Source organism: Pteropus medius, unplaced genomic scaffold (assembly GCF_902729225.1).
Source record: "Pteropus medius unplaced genomic scaffold, Ma_sr-lr_union100, whole genome shotgun sequence".
NCBI lineage: Eukaryota > Metazoa > Chordata > Mammalia > Chiroptera > Pteropodidae > Pteropus > Pteropus medius.
The window spans coordinates 7,935,341-7,952,585 of NW_024353908.1; the positions used below are offsets into that span (position 1 = coordinate 7,935,341).

At 34.3% G+C, this 17,245-nt stretch overlaps 1 protein-coding gene and 2 pseudogenes across 1 annotated transcript in view; 2 read left to right on the plus strand and 1 right to left on the minus strand.

Moving 5' to 3' along the window:
• Nucleotides 1-17,245, plus strand: part of LOC120593752 (ankyrin repeat domain-containing protein 26-like) — a gene marked incomplete at its 3' end in the record, with an annotated part of 90,024 nt that overhangs the window by 13,754 nt on the left and 59,025 nt on the right. Inside the window, 5 exon segments of the mRNA XM_039851660.1 lie at nt 923-993; nt 2,777-2,827; nt 4,320-4,353; nt 5,965-5,973; nt 7,712-7,775. Coding sequence (XP_039707594.1) covers nt 923-993; nt 2,777-2,827; nt 4,320-4,353; nt 5,965-5,973; nt 7,712-7,775 — 229 coding nt within the window.
• Nucleotides 255-373, minus strand: LOC120593823 (uncharacterized; annotated as a pseudogene).
• LOC120593827 (uncharacterized) lies at nt 8,176-8,294 on the plus strand (annotated as a pseudogene).

Below are 17,245 nucleotides of genomic sequence, written 5' to 3' on the forward strand. Positions count from 1 at the left end.
GACTTAATGAGATAATATATTTATAAATATATTTAGTTACATATTATAAAACAGCCGAGATGCCCTGAATTACAAACCACATTGAAGGACAACTAATAACCTTCTTACTCTAATCATGTATAACTCATAATCAAAATTAACAATGTGTTTGTTTTTTCGGTTTTTTTTTTTTTTGTTGGTGAAGCAACCAAGTTGATCTCACAGATTACAAGGACCTTGTCAGCTTACGATCCCTTATTTTTTTTTATTTTTTATGCCTATAGCACCTGGTCTTCCTGGGTGGTCTCCCATCCAAGTACTAATCAGGCCCGACACTGCTTAGCTTCTGAGATAAGATGGGATCAGGCTTGTTCAGGGTGGCATGGCCGTAGACATTTATAACAAAAAAATTAATAACATTTTCAACCACTGTAACATTTGAATGTTAGCACCTATGAAAAATGCATGTTGAGGTTTATTGGGGATTCCAAAATAGTTTTAACAAATAAAGTTCAAGAAAATCTTATCCATTGCATTAATATTATTCTGGGCATCTTTTTGGTGTATTATCTCATTTAATTCTCCTAACAACCTTGTAAATAAGGCAGTAAGATCCTTGTTTTATAGAAGAGGACTTGTAGCCACAAAGAAGCGACTTGTTCCAGAACAAATTGCTGTTGCTCCTAGAGCTAGGATTTTGAAGTTTAAGACAGTCGCCATTATGTCAAAATATGTGTAATTAATTGACTGAAATCTACTGCTCTCAATTCATGACTGATTGATCTTCCTCTCTTTTTATCACAAAATTGAAGTGTACAGAATAATTAAAGTGTTATTATTACCTTTGATATCATCTGAGATACTCTAAGAATTTTATATATTTGGTAAATGTTTTTCATTTCAGTAAAGATAGTAATGTTATTTATCACCTTTTTATACACAGCAATTGCAAACTAATTTCTGAATATGAAGAACAAAGGAGATGTGAAGAGTCTTCTCAGAATAGCAATCCAGGTAAGACTTCTGATAGTTCCTTACTCTTGGTGGTTTTACTATAAAGTAAAAGGAAGGAAGTTTTACAAATGAAAGAGAAGTGAAAAAAAAAATAATGTTGAAATTACATGTTTATTTTCTTTCTTAATTAATTTCTTAATAGTCTAGCTTCTGAATGATTAAAGAAGATAATTGTATGTATTTAAAATCAGAGATGCAAATATGTGAAAAGAAATTCATTTATTTAGTCTTGACTGCTAAAATCCTATATATCTTTGTGTAAATAAATAAAAATTTTTTTAAGTTACTGTATTGTATGTTTCCTCTTTAATCACCATGCAACAAATTGGACTTGTTATAAAAATGAGTCTTTTGCAGAATTTTTACAGCAAATGCATCACATTTAGCAAATTAACATCTGTTATTATATAGTGATTTGCCTCACTAAAAATGTAATTAAAACTAGGAACTCAACAATACCTTCTCAGTACCGCAAACAAATGGCAAACAAATAGAACCACAAAACTTAGCCAGTGTACAGCAATCCCAATGAGATTGATTTTAAAAGATATCTAATGATAGTATAGAAGTCAGAAAAGCAATAGCTCATTGAAAAGCATAGATTATTTTACATATTTTAATAACAAAGTCTCACATGATAGTATTACCTTCATTCCTTGAATGGCCAGTGGGTAGGGGGCCAACACTAGTTACTGCAGGGATTCACTGGAGAGTTTTGAGCAGAAGTGTGAGAAGATTAAATTTGATTCGGACACTCTGGTATGGTGTAAAGCAGGGATCAGCAAGCTTTTTCTGTAAAGGTCCTGATTTTAGGCCATTTGGTCTCTGTCATTTCTAATCAAATCTGCCCTTAGAATGTGAAAGCAGTTACAGACAATATGTGGTGACAGAAAGTGAGTGAATAGGCATGACTGTGTTCCAGTGAGGCTTTATTTACAGATAGCAGGTTGGATGTGACCTGTGGGTGACAGTTTTCTGTCCTCTCACAGAAAGGAGAGATTGAACGAAAACACATAGACAGGCCGACAAAGGGAGCTTTTGCTTCCTTCTACTAGCATCGATACATTATCAAGTTGTCACCCATCCATGCTGAAATTAAAAAAAGGTTAAGAAGCTCAGTTTATTCCATTTAAAATGCTGGTCTTTTTCTAGAGTTATGTCTTTCTCATTTGTGTTGCTGAAAATAATCATATTCATTTAAGAAATAGCAATAATAGTTGGTGTTTCCTTTCTTTCCTGTGAAAATCATCTGTTAAGAGCTTGTATTTGACTACGGTAGTGGCATTGGCAAAATGAAGCAGAGACAGAAAAGAGGTACAGTTAATAAAATTTAGAGATGATGGAATGTAAAAAGTTAGCAGGGAGAGAGAAATCTAAGGTGATTCATAGGTGATTGAGTAGCACTTCACTTGGACATGAAGAATGAGAAGGACTTGTCAGATGAACAAGAAGAGCAGCAGGTCAACAGGGAAGACAAGGACGTTTTTCAATATACCTGTTAAGTTTGATGGGATATCCATAGATGACTCATCTCACATTTTGGATATAATTTTTTTTTATCTTGTTGCCTTGTTTAGTCAACTTCTGCCTTTTAATAGATGAGGCGTGTTTTTAGTTTTATAAGAAATTGAAAAAATATTAGAAACAAAAAGAATAATACCATCAGTAGTATATTATTATACTATATATGTAAATGCTGATTAATATTGTAGCTTGTTTTGCATTATTCTCTGACATCTTTGTTTTATTTATCTTGTTTATGTCTTTATTTAAATAGAAATAGAATTACAGGAATCTCCAAAACAAGTACCTAGAAAATCAACTTCAAGTACAGGTAATCTGCGAAATAACCTTCTGACTCTAATCATGTATAACTCATAACCCAAATAATAAAAAATTTATATAATTTAATTTTGTTTGAGGTTTCTAAAACCACACCTAGGTTTGGTTATTCACTAGAAAACTTGACAGGATTCAGTATATAGCTGTACTCATGGCTTCGATTTATTACAGTGAGAATCAGGGTAAATCGGAAAGAGAAGAGGGGTATGGGACAAAGTCTGGAGGAAACCAGGCTCAAGCTTTTAGGAGTCCTCTCTCTATGGAGTTCCCAGGATGCGCTTAATTCCACCCATGTCCAATCCTGACACCAAAAGTGAGACGTTGTCTACCAGGACTAGAGTCTTACTGGGCTCATTGCCTGAGGTTTTATGGCACGCTAGTCACATAGGCATCCTCCCCCTAGCATCGACCAAAATTCCAGACTCCCCAAAGAAAGCAGGTGCTCAGCATGAACCACGTTGTTTCTACAGGCAGTCGAGGCCCAGTGAGCCACTCTTGTCAGTTAAGGAGTGGTGGAACCCTCCCCCAACCAGGTTCCCAGGCACCGACCAAGGGTGAGCCATTCAAACGGGATATCTGAGGATAGCAGTCTTCGGCCAGAAAGTGTCTCTTTCCTATGTTTTGCCATGCTGCAGAGCGCAGCATGTATAGACCACGTTTCCTGAATAGGGTTTTTCATCCTAAACTGAACAGGCTTGACTAAAGAGGTGGAGAAAGTGCAATGTGTTACAGCACAATAAGTATACTCTCCCCTAAATGTTCTTCATGGCAGAAGTCCAGAGAAATCATGCTACTGAAATTGACATTGTTAGTTTATGATACTGATTCTACTAATGATACCATATTCTATCAGTTTGCTTCAGTTTGGTTAGGATTATCATCATTGTAAGTATTGAATTTGGAAAAACCCATTCCATTATGTGTGTGTGTGTGTGAGAGAGAGAGAGAGAGAGAGAGAGAGTGTGTGTATGTGTGTGTGTGTGTATTTTATTTATTTATTTATTTTTAACATTTTATTTTTTTAATTTTTTCCCCGATCCACCTCCCCTCTGGTAACCACTAGTCGATTGTCCATCTCCATGAGTCTCTGTTTGTTTGTCCTATTCATTTGTTGCTTTTAGGTTTATATCCCACATATAAGTGATATCAAGTGATTTTCAACCTTTTCTGTCTGGCTTATTTTGCTTAGTATGATTATTCCAAGGTCCATCCATGTTGTTGCAAATGGCAGTATTTCATCACTTCCTATGGCTGAGTAATATTCCCCATTCCATTTTTCTTACATTTGACATATATAAAGGAGAAGAAGTAAAAGTTAATATAGTAATTATCTGTCAATAGTATCATTAATATTTATTCAAAAATAGTCTTCAAGTGTGGTCTCAAAGGTATACCTCTTAACAAAATATCAGTCTGATACTTTTATAGTCATGTATTTTTCTATTCTTGATTTCAAATGTATTTTAATTTTTTTTCTTTAATAGGGAATGAGAGTTCTGAAGAAGACTCTGTAAGCAGGTAGAATTTTATGGATTTTTAAAAATTATATGTTTTCTAGGGGAATTCAGAGTAAAGGAAGTTACACTTGTTGGGTGTTCTATTGTGGGATAAACACTACATCTGTGCTTAATATTTGTTACTGCATAGTGTCATCACAATGAGTTTGCAAAGTAGCTATGCTATTATAGCCTGGTTTTTTTTATCAATTACGCAATTGTGGTTCAGGGCTGTTGATTCACTGACCTGTGATTCCATAGTGAACAAGTGGTGGGCACCTGATTTGGTCTTCAGCTTGCTTTGCTCCCAAATCCATCATTTTGTCCCTCAGTCTATACTGATAAGTTCTTTTGCAGCACTGGCATTAATATACAGATTCAAGTTGTATCATCTCAGAAAGTCTTCAACTTAATTACATGTTCAGAGAGTCAAATTTAGTTATGTGTTGACGCTGACTTAGAGTTTTCCCACAAAACCCAGTTAGTCTAAGTATTTATCTTAGTATACTGGACAGCTGAAGTGGTAACTAGGGCAAATCTCAGTCAGCTATGGCCACAGAACCCTAGGTTTTACATAAGCAAGGCCTAATCAGGCAAGTCTTTTTTAAGTGTAATGATGTCTAGTCTTCTTGAGGTGAATTATTACTCTGTAAGTGAAGAATATCTATGTATAGATTGTACTATGTTAATAAGTTCAGTATCTATTTAGAGGCTATTTGTAATTGACTTCTCTACTTACTGTCTTCCCAGTCTGGTTTTTTCCTCGGGCTAGTATCTCTGCTTACTTCTGTGAAGTTTCTTCTCTTTTTTTCTCTAGAACCTTATTTTCTTATTCTATGAGATTTCTTTTTTGATTGAGAATAATTATTTATTAGTCATGAGTTAATGAAAATGAGTGCACATCAACCTTTTTATTTATTTGAAAACAAACACCCAACTTCCTGTAAAAGATAACTAAGAAAATTTATTTTGGCTAAGTAACTTGTCTTTAAGGGTAGAAAGTATTTTTATTATCTCTTTGATATTTAGAATAATGCAATTGTTCAAGATTCTTTCCCAAATTATTCTTTTCTCAGAAATGACAGCTAGAGAGAAACACTTATTTTGCATTGTCATAGATCATTTTAGATGTTTTTCCTTCAGTAGAGTGAATCCTCGATGAAGGGAATTTACCACGTTGATCTCACTCTTCAACCGCCGTCTTTATCAGTGTGGTTTTGGCTACATCTTTGGGTGAATTCACTGAGCTTCCTGATCCAGAGCCCTTTGATTTAGAGCATGAGTTTCCATCTCCACCTAACAGGCATAGTAGGTCTCCATTTCTTTTTCCAGGAGGACCTGGATATCCAGGAGCTGCTCGTAGCCCAGTTTCTGGCCCTCGGTCTCAGTTCTGACCTGGTGCGGCTGCTCCTCCAGGGCCCGGATCTGAGCCTGGATCTGGGCCGGATCTGGACCGACTGTGCACAGTCGTTGCCTAGGTCTCTGACAAGGAGCGCTCCAGGGAGTGTTTCACTGCCAGGAGGGACCGCAGCGCCATCTCCAGGAGCTGTAGAGTGCGCTTCATTTCTGTCAGCTGTGTCCTGGCAGAGGTGGCTGCGCTAGTGTCCTTGAAGATCTGCCGCTGCGTCGTGAGAGTCTTCTCGTTGGACAGGGCCTTGAGTCCCATTGGTTCTGCTTTTGATTTTTTACCCTCTCTGCTCGTCTTGCTGTTTCTTTCATTCCGTTATTTTTTCCATTTCTGCCAGCTAAGAATTCTTCATTTTCTACAGACTCAAAAGCACACAGAATTTCAGAAATTTGAGGAATCTTAGCAATTAATTAATCAAAACACTCTATAGTACATCAACCTGTGTGTAATATCCTGGCCTAGTGGTTTTTCACATGGAGAATCTGAAACTCAAAGAGATTAAAGTGATTTATTCGGATACAGTAAGCGACAGAAATAAGATTTTAAAACCTCAGGTTTCTAAGCCCAGGATTCTTCTTTCTTTATCAACCTGCAGGTGAGCTTTTTAATATTAGCAAAGTGGGGACAGTAGGTCTAGTGAACACAGTGGAAGAGGGTAGGAATGAATTAGCAGGAAAATCCAAGTTTCCAGAGCAACAGCACTGGATTAGGATAGGAATAAGGACTTTAGAAAAGACATCAGAGATCAGATTAGGTAAAAGAGGTCAGAATATTGGCATTTATGACAAGTTAAAGATAAATTACAAAAAGGAAAGACATAGGATGTAAGGAGTGGCCTAGCAAGACAGATTAAAATAAAGGGTTCAAGGGAATCCTGAACAGGTTGCTGCTTTTTGGCTTGTTTTTGTATCCGAGGAAATAGAAAAATTCATTTCCATCAAAAGATATCAAATAATTTGAGACACTGGAAAAGATTCTCTTTAGAGCACATAGGAATGTGATATCATCTACCTGCATCTTGATTTACAGAGTGCGGCAGAGATATCCATTAGTCCTAGGGGATTGGAGGTTGCTGAACTACTTAGATCCATGGACCAAGCCAGGCGTCTCCTCACCTCCACCTCTTTCCTAATTCGCTTATGTCCTTCCCATGTACATGGGGGGTTGTGCAAGCTTGGGACTGACTGTCAAATCAGTAATGGAGTTGGGTAGCTGAAAATATGCTTGTGTAAGGGGTGGATGACTAAGACTCTATTTAGCTTATTTTCCAGAAGGAAGGAAATAGAGAGCTCCTGCTCTTGGTCATTCAAGTCCATCATTTTTTTCAGGCGTCTGTGCCTTCAGAGGCTGCAAATTTACAGGTTGGAGATTGCCATGGAGCCCTGCGGAAGAGGGATCTGGGAGTGGGAAGGGTAACAGCATATACATTTGTTCTTTGACTTTGTTACATTTAACTTTCCACCATTTCAAACATTTCAGGAAACTCTGCACTGTCTGAGTGTAAAAGGAAGGAATGGGATCACCTCATATAGTTAGTGGTTTTCATGCTAAAGAACCAAGGCTGTGATTTTTGACTGGCAGGGACAAACAATGGAGAAGGGGTCTTGGTTTAGGTCATCCAATTTGTTCTAATTCAGGTTACAGAAGTTACATCAACTATTATCTCAATTTGCAATTCAGGCTTCAGGACTTTTAGTGAAACCAATGTAATCTCAGGCTTGGACAATAATTGGATGTCTTTTTTGTAAGGGAACTGAGTGTATGTCTTCATAGAATATTTCGTAGGTGGGAAGAGGTGGAGGCAGAAATAGATAACAAAGTGTTTTTTAAAACACAGGTTAAATTTAATTATATCAAGAACCTTTATTTAATACACAGGTAGCTTATTATTCACCTCTTTTTATTGTTGTTCTTTAAAGAAATGAACAAACTTACTTATTTTGTTGTATACTTTTATCTAAACACTTTCCAGAAAACCTGGCCTTGATGATTCATGGCCTGAATCAGAGGACGAAGACTTCGGTTTTGCTTCCAAGGTAAAATGCTCCTGCATGAAGATAATTTTCCTGCTGTGCATTTAGTTTTGTGTAATACTTACTCTTAAAATTTAGTAGTGTTCTACCTAACATTGGTTGTGATAGGTAAAATAGAAAATTGGTCAGAGGAAACCATTTTATAAAAATATCACTAGTTGTGTGTGTACATGTGTGTTTGTTTACTTTAGTAAGTCCCGAAAGTGAGGGCTGAAGATAAGAATTGGTTAAAAAAAAAACATGGTGATAAAAAAATTATATTTGGGGAAAATTTTTCTCACCATGTTGGAGATATAATATTTAGTCAGCAACAAGAATTTTTAATGCGAATTTTAAATTATACTATCTTGACTTTTATAATACTCATATCTAAATAAAATTTTATTAAAATTATATTTATTGGATCTACGGCCATGCTACCATGAGCAAGCCCGATCTCGTCTGACCTCAGAAGCTAAGCAGGGTCGGGCCTGGTTAGTACTTGGATGGGAGACCACCTAGGAAGACCAGGTGCTGTAGGCATAAAAAAGAAAATAAATAAATAAAAAATAAGGGATTGTAAACTGACAAGGTCCTTGTAATCTGTGAAGTCAACCAAGGGTCGCCTTGCCAAATAAATAAATAAATAAATAAATAAATAAATAAATAAATAAATAAATAAATAAATAAAATGACAGCACTCTATAAAGCTATCTATATAGAAAAAAATTGTATTTATTGGGAGGACATTGGTTAAAATTATATGTTTTAAGTGTACAATTCAATAACACATCATTTGTATATGCATTGTATGTTCATCACCCAGAGTCAGATCTTTCATGGATCCAATTACGAATTGTAATAATCATAAGAATGTCTTAGTGCCTTCAGTTCCAAAATGATGTAGCATACAGTGCAGAGTTTGTTTGTTTGTTTATCTTCACATTTTTTATGTTGGTGTAACACAGTTAAATTTAGAAATTTAAGTTCTCTTTCACTAAATCTATGTTACAAAGAGATATAAAATATGTAAAACAGTGGCTTTTTATAATATATTCCTATTAATACTGATGTATTACTGATATAAATATATATATATATACTGAAATTATTTCTCCACATACATTTTGTAATTATGCTTTCCTCTCTTTTTATCTTAAACTTGTAGTTGATCTACTGTCTCATTTTTTTCTCTGTCTCCTCTCAACTTTTAATTTTTTGATTTCTAGCCTAATTTATTTTTACAGAAAACATTTCTTCAGTGACTGTTTTCAGTCCATCTCTCTCTGTCAACATTGTCAATATATGTGGTCAGGGTTTTCTACTTAGTATGTGCGTGGCTTTAATTCATGAATCTTTGCCCCACAAGTTTCTACTCTTTTCTCTCTTTTTTGGAAGAAAATGAATACAAACAATCATTTGTTTTTAGCTGTTTGACAGACAGAATGTTAATTATAATGAAAATGTCTGATATACATGAGGATCTTGATCTCTATTCATTAAATGAGAAAATAAATTTTAAGCTGCAACACTAAAAATATCCAGAAATTATTCTGTAGAAATTCTTTTTAAAATATCTATTGTGTGACTCCTTTTATATAAAATATGCAGAATAAATTAATCCATAGAGCCAAGGAACAGATAAGCGATTGCCTGGGGCTGATGGTTGCAAGAATGGGGTGTGACCGTTTAATGGCAATGGGGTTTCTTTTGGGGCAAAAAAATATATTTTGGAATTAGAGAAGATGGTTACACAACATTTAGGATGTACTAAATGATACTGAAGTTTTAACTTTAAAATGATTAATTTTATTATTTGTGGACTTATTCATTTCATATTACTCATGAGGAATTTTATTAACTTTGGTATTCATGATTGTTAAACCTAACCTGAAAATTCTTTCATATCTAGAACTCAGACATCCTGGTCACATGAGTTTTTAGTCTTTTTCTTCACTCAGCCTTGCTTGATAATCTTAGATCTATTGGAAGAGTCTTAAATCTTCAACTGAGATCACTGGGATAAGTATAGTTTTATTAGGTTTTTAACACAAGATGTTTTTCTGCAATCTTTATCTACCAAGCTAAATACAACAGATGGGAAATTAGAGCTATTAGTGTGCTGTTCATGGGGGAGTGAGAAACCATGTGTATTTTTAAATAGAGATTCATATTTCTTTAATGCAACATAGCAGTACTTAAAAAAGTCTCGTAATTCTCTTAGCATTTCTCTTCTAGAATTTAAAACCTGGCCTTTAACATTAATTTTTAATAAAGAATCTTCTTGTAGTATTGTGACTTGGTGTTTGACAACTAATGTTTTTCATTAAGCTTAAGATGCTTCTTACTATAATATCCCAGAAATAAACATTTGCCTATATCCATAAAAGAGTATTTTATATTGCTGAAACAGAATTTGAAATATATTTTTGAAAAATTGAATTTCATGTTTATAGTCTCTGCTCTTACTTTCATTTTCAAAATTTCACAAGTTCTGTGTAGGTTTGCATTGCTTAATTGTATCAGTTTAGTATATGTTACAAATATCTATCTTCTTAACATCCTACGCTTTTCCTGAGTAAGGTCACCTAGTCCTACTCCAAATGTGTTTATCCAGAACTTTCTTCTAAGTCCTCTGGGTGCTTCCAATTTGATATGTCCCAAACTGAAGACATTGCCCCTGGCACTTTCCGTTTTGCTAACTTTTGTAATCTCCTCTGTCATCTGTTTTCCCCATCCTAGTAAATCCACCACTGAAATATTGAAGCATGAAAAATCCTGGACTTCAGCCTTCCCTGAAATTATCATATCCAGTCAGTCACCAAGTTTAATATATTCTTCCTGCTTACCGATGTTACATCTTATTGTAATTCCCTTTCTCACCTTCATTTTTGAAACAGTAGCCTCTAGGTTTACTTCACTTATGTTCATGTTTACATTGTAGCCAAAGTGACTGTTGTAAAATATGTTTGTAATGATATAACTCCTCTGCATATTTAGTGGCTCTCCATTACCTGAGGGTGAAACTCGTATGCCAACATGACACTTGCTTTGTTCGCTGTGGCTGTGACTCTCCAGTTTTCTCTCTCCATCCCATTCCCCGTGTTCCAGTCTTGCCAAATTATTTTGGTGCCCTCACTTGCTGTGTTGTCTTATACTTCTTGTTGTGCTCATGCTTCCCTTTCATGCCCTTCATACCCTCTCTCTGCATTTATTTTTCATGATACAATCTTTGAGGCATTTCCTGAGCTTCCCAGGTACAAATTACTGATGTCTCTTTTGTGCCCTACTGTACTTTATTCACTTCAGTTATAGATATAGCAAATGTACTTTTCTATGCTTACTGTTTTCATATATCTCTACCCCCTACTACAATAAAGAACAAAATCTTTTATTTATATTTCTAGAATCTCGGGTGAGTGCCTGTGATTTGATAAACATAATAAATGTTTGTTGTCTTCCTGACTGAATGAGTGAGTGAGTGAACAAGTCAATGAATATCTAAAGTTGGGTTATTGTTTTGTTTTGTTTCTATAGAAAGAAGCTACAAAGCTAGCAATTGGAAACAAAGAAAATAGTATGTATATTAATGAAAGCGCTCCACGAAAGCCAACAAATAAGGACAATCTGACTTATGTTGATGGAGCACGTAAAAATAATACAAGTGGTAATTTAGCAAATATCTATATATTTTTTTCTCTGCTTACATGCTGGTCAAACAAATCTGAAGAGTGTAGATGCAAATGTGAGATCCATTTCCTTTAAGTATATATATATATACATATATATATATTTTTTGCTCTCATTCTTCAACAGTATCCCAGCTACTACCAACTTTTTCTTCTTGCATAAATTCAACACTCTGAAATATTTTTGTTATTACTCTTATTTTATTAAAGTATTAATGAATGGAAATAGACATATATGTATTTAAAACTCATAGTAATAAGTGTTCACATTAATGTGTCTGTAACTACATTTTATAGTTAAAATGTCGGCATTAGAATTAGGAGAAGAGGAAGAGGTAGAATCACCTTTGGATCCTGAGGTACTGTCTATTATTATTATTATTATTATTAATTATTATTATTTTAAACATCAGCATTGAGTGATGTTAATACATATAAGGCATGCTTTGACTTTACTTTCTCATGTCTGCGTTTGCTCATATAATTTCTCCTATGTTTTTTAAGCTATTAATAGAATAACTATGTGCTAAATATAATAATACTACATTGTACAGTTCTGCTCATTTGCAAGATTCCCTTAATGAAATCAGTATACTATAGTATAAGAAACTGAGGCTTCAAAATTTAAGGAATCGGTTTGAGTTCTGTAGTTACATTTATCTACAAACTAAAAACTGATTTCCTGTCAACCTATGACCATATGTATGATTCTATGGTATGTATGAGTGTGTTAAATTTCTAATTAGATTCAGAGAAAAAACAGCTTAGATTGTAGTATTATTTATAACGTGGAACTTGAAAAAACAATACCTGGGACATTGAAGTTTTATTTATTTAGATTGTCAAGTAGATCTGCAAAGGATATTTCCAAAGAAGAAATAGTATGGTGAATAGTGATAGATATGTAAGACTATACTAACAACAATTTGGTTCATGAAGTTTTGATAAGTAACCATGGTTTTGGACAGTTCAGGTAGCATGCATTGAGTACCTTTATGGCAACTATATTTGTAATATAAGTGTAAAGTAAAGATAAGCTAATCTACGGAGACAGCTGTAGCATAATCTCTTAGTTATAGGCATCTGATACCTAATGGTACAAACACTGCCTTTGAAGTCTAAGAACATGCTAGTATCCTGGATAAGTGACTTCCTAGCTATGAGATGTTGGGAAAACTTGTTTTAATTTGTTGCAATGTCAGTGACCTCATTCATAATAGGATATTAATTTCTACCTTTCTAGTAGATGTAGTGAACAAATGTGGTAACAATGTAAAAGCAATTTGTAAATGTTAAAGGGTCCTATGAAAATGGAAGATACAGTGATCACAGTGTATTTAGTGATTTACTGACTATCTAGAACATTTTTATGTACCCGAAAGACAATAAAATGGCAATAGTTTCAAGAAAATATTTCAAGAAAATATTGGGAAAGTTGGAATGAGCATGTAGATTTCTAATTTGGGGGATGTTATATTTCAGTAGACAGTTACTGGATATATCCTGTGGACATGTAGTCCTTTAGTACTTGAGGCCTTCTAGATAAGATCTTAAATGTTTTGACCTGAAGTAAATTTCTGTTATCAAATACCAACACTGTGCTGGACAGTTAGGTACTCAATCAGAAGTTAATGGGTTAGGCTGTAGTGGCAGGAGGTAAAAAAACAAGTAAACAACAATTCATTATAGTCACTATATGTGCTTCCTATAAAGAAAATTGAGAATGTTAAATTAGAGAATATTGGGAGAGTTTATAATTGGTATGGGACTGGGGATGGAGTTGAGGTGTTCAGAAAAGATTATAATGACTGTGACCAAAGCTGCCAAGTGATGCATGAGAAGGAGCCAGTCATGTGAATGTCTCCAAGAGGGACATTCTGGACAGAGAGAACAATGGATCAAGATACCGTGGTATCTTGGAATGACCAGGAAGCAGGAAGTGGAGTAACCACCATTATACCATTTGTATTATCATTGTTGCATATAAGAAAGAAATTAAAAATGCATAATATGTGCCTGGCACACTTTAGATGGTTAATAAATAAATGTTGCTATTCTTCTCTTATAAATACAAAACTTTTTAGAAGAGTTATATAACTATGTAAATTTTTTTGCTATTATTTAACATAATTTTGAGAAGGGTTTTATTTACTGCTTTGCCATTTTATTCAATCACTTGTTTATTCAACAATCTTATCAAACATTTTCAAAATAATAATTAGCTTTTTCCAAGTCCTCATTAATACAGTAGGTTCTACAATCTTGGTGAAGAATGCAAAGTAGAGTTAGGTGTTTGAAGATTGTTTCTTGTTGAAATGTACATACAAATCAGTATTTACTCTGCCATCCACTCACAATTTACGTTCAGTAGACAAATGAAGACAAAAAACAGGCTGATCTGGAGGGCATAATAAGAGCTTTTCTATTTAAATGTTCTGGTTTTCAATATATGCTTCTCTTGTTTTTAAGTCTAACTGCTTTTAATGTAGGAAATTCAGATATTTTATGATAAAAGGATTAGAAAATCTTCATGCATCTCATTATGGATATAAATTTTAACAGAGTTTTTCTGCAAGTCTACCACAGAAGCATATTGATCATTTCTCTGGAGCTGCAAATGGAACAGGAAAAAAGATACTGAATGAACAAGTAGAAGGTAAGACTGCATTTTGTAAAAAAAAACTCATTTGACAGTGTTGATTTAAAACATGAAGTTTGATAAAGTCTAACAGTGAACAAAAATCACTTATTATATTTATTGTAAAGAAAAAATGAGGTGAAAAAGAGATCAGTTGTATGTCTTATCAGAAAACAGAAAAGAAGAAAATAATTAAAGATGGAATGAAGAATGAGAAAGACGGAAATTTTAGGGAGTAAAGGAAGGAAAACGAAGCAGATATATGTAGTAGAAAATGGTAAAATAATTATTTCGAAACGAAAAGGGCAGATGATTTAAAATGTGAGAATATAAAGTGAGTTTCCAGTACCAGCACTTGTCAGAGAAGACAGTAAAGTGTACCCATTCTTACTCTTTTTCGTCACTGGTGGAAAAGACATGAAACAATAGAAATTATAGAAGTAAGATATTATAGCTTACAGAGAACAAAGAAAAATTATGGGAACAATCCACAAAAAGAATGGATAAAGGAAAGAATCTAGACCATAGGCCTAGAAATTTTGAAGCAGATAGGGGATAGTGAACAGAAAGAGGGAAGAAAGGTGTCAGCTAGGTAATTTTGGAGTTGATGAGGAATTTTGAGAGACCTCACTTTAGTCGCCTTAGTATATTTGCACTGAAACAGAAGATGAGATCATTGCTGCTCCAGAGAACACTGAAAGCAGTAGGGAGTGCAAGAACTGGGGTCAGCTATAGCTACTCACTTATTCTCCTCATGAGAACGTTAGGTTAGAAAATATTGAGAGAGTTTATAGTTATTCAGTCCCCAAAGACATGTGTTAAATTGTTATTTGTTACTCAAATTAGTTTAATTTGAATATAGAAGCACTGGCTGGTTTTGTTTTTTTTTTAAGGTAGCTAATTTCTTGACAAAATAGGTATAAACATCCTTTAATCCTTTAAAGCCTTACATGATATACCAAGCCCAACTACTTTTGAAAACAAAAGAAATTACATAGTTCATTTCCTTAGAGCTAAAATTATTTTCAGTAAATATTACAGTGATTTTGAAACATAAAAGGTTTTTTAATAATATTTTTTATTTTTAAATTATAGTTGGCATACAATATTATATTAGTTTCAGGTGTACAACATAGTGATAAGACATCTATATAAGGCATGAGGTGATCACCCCAATAAATCTAGGACCCCTCTGACACTGTACGTAGTTATTATAATATTATTGACTATATTCTTTATACTATACTTTATATCTCTATGACTTTTGTAACTGCCTATTTGTACTTTTTAACCCCTTCTCCCTTTTTCACCAACCCCCCAACCACTCCTATAAGTAACTATTATTTTACAAATGTATATCCAAGCTGAGTAAATAAAAACACTTACTCTATTGTTATGAATTATGCATTCAACTAAATTTTTATTATACCCATGTACTTGCTAAATTACAGGACCAAGTGAAATCCATTATAAATACTTGAGCATAATGGTATAAATGATTCTGATGTTTTGCATTAAGGATATGCCATCGCATGATCATTTTGTCCCACTGATCCTATCAAGGGCATGATTTGTTCCTCTAATGAACGTTCACTGTTCTCCCCAATAATCAGCAAGTTGACATTGGTGTATGCACACTTTTCTAGTTTAGCTATAGTCATTTGAAACAAAATGTTTTCAAATCTCAATGCTGTTTTGTTAAACCGATATTTCTATTATTTCTTTGGTATTTATAGTAGATTCATATTTCAGTCTTGTTGCTGTCCTAACACTCTCTCCCCTCAAAAAAGAAAACACTAACACATATGTGGTCATTTCCAAAGCCAAATATAAAGTTTCAGCTCCCTATCAAGACTAGGTGAATGTATAGTTGGTTTTCATATTTACCTGTAATCGAATACATGCCCCTTTGCTTTTTAGATTCTCCTGAAAAATATTCTCACTTGAAGGTAATAACTTCTATACTTTTTATCTTGAATTATTAAGCATACCTTGTATGAAATGTACATTATTTTTTAATCATCTTTTTTTCAAAACCCATTCAGCCTATCGTTGAAGTGAAAGATCCTGTTCCTAACAAAGCAGTAGAAATGAAGGCTACACAAACATCCAGATCAGGTAAACTTTGTAAAACAATTTTAACTCTGGAAAAGAGTACAAAACAATGTATGACATGCATAATCTTTTTATTTTTAATTTTTTAGCAATTAGTAGAAGGATATGACATGAATAATGTAAATATCATTTGTTGTATTTATTTTTTAAAAAAGATATTTTCAAATGGAAGAAAAAAACTTTTAATGTAACCTTTAACTCTGAAATTTCTAGTTTCATTTCAATAACCTAATTTTTCTATTTTGAAATCCCTGTACTTATTAAGGATACCCAGAGTCTGATTACTAGACTCTAAATTTTTTCCAGTGTTTTAAAATGCTTATTTGAATTCTGACCTTCACCTAGAGTAAAGCTTCAGTTGCTAACATGTTAATTGTTTTTTAACTTAATTCCTTTTAATGTTGTTGCATTGGTGAGCTTAAGCCAGCTAGATGTTCTGATTAGCAGACTGTGTTGTGGGTGTGTGTATGTGCGTGTTTATGGTGTTTTTGATTATTAAAAATGAGAGAAATATTCTGACATCAGAAGCATGATGACATGAGGAGTCCCCTTCTTCTCTCCCTTTGTAATTACAAAAAACTGAACAGCTACAATCCAAGGTAAAATACCCAGAGTAGCACACAAAGACGTCTTAAAACTCTGCATATCAGAGCATCTAAAGATGTGAAAATCAGGTGAGCAAGGGAGAAGGAAAGGGAATTGAGCAAAGATGGTACTGTGGTCACAGCCCTGAGCTCCCACCAGGACACAGGGAGAGGTAGGGAATTAGGTGGTGATACACACTTTCTGTAGTCCTGAACATTCCCACCTGAGTTATCAGCATATTCCACATGGCAGAGCCCAGAAACCAGGACAGAAACCATGTTCGACATAGAATACAGAGGCTGACAGCCGTATTTTAGCAACCACCATGGCCAGGCAGAAAGCTAAGCATGGAGCATGGTCACCTACCCCAATCCTCATGGAGTTCACCTCTTCATACCCTCCCAGAGCTACCAGCTAGTGCCCGAGGAAACTGCAGCACCAAGTATAAGAAAGAGTAGGGATCCTGG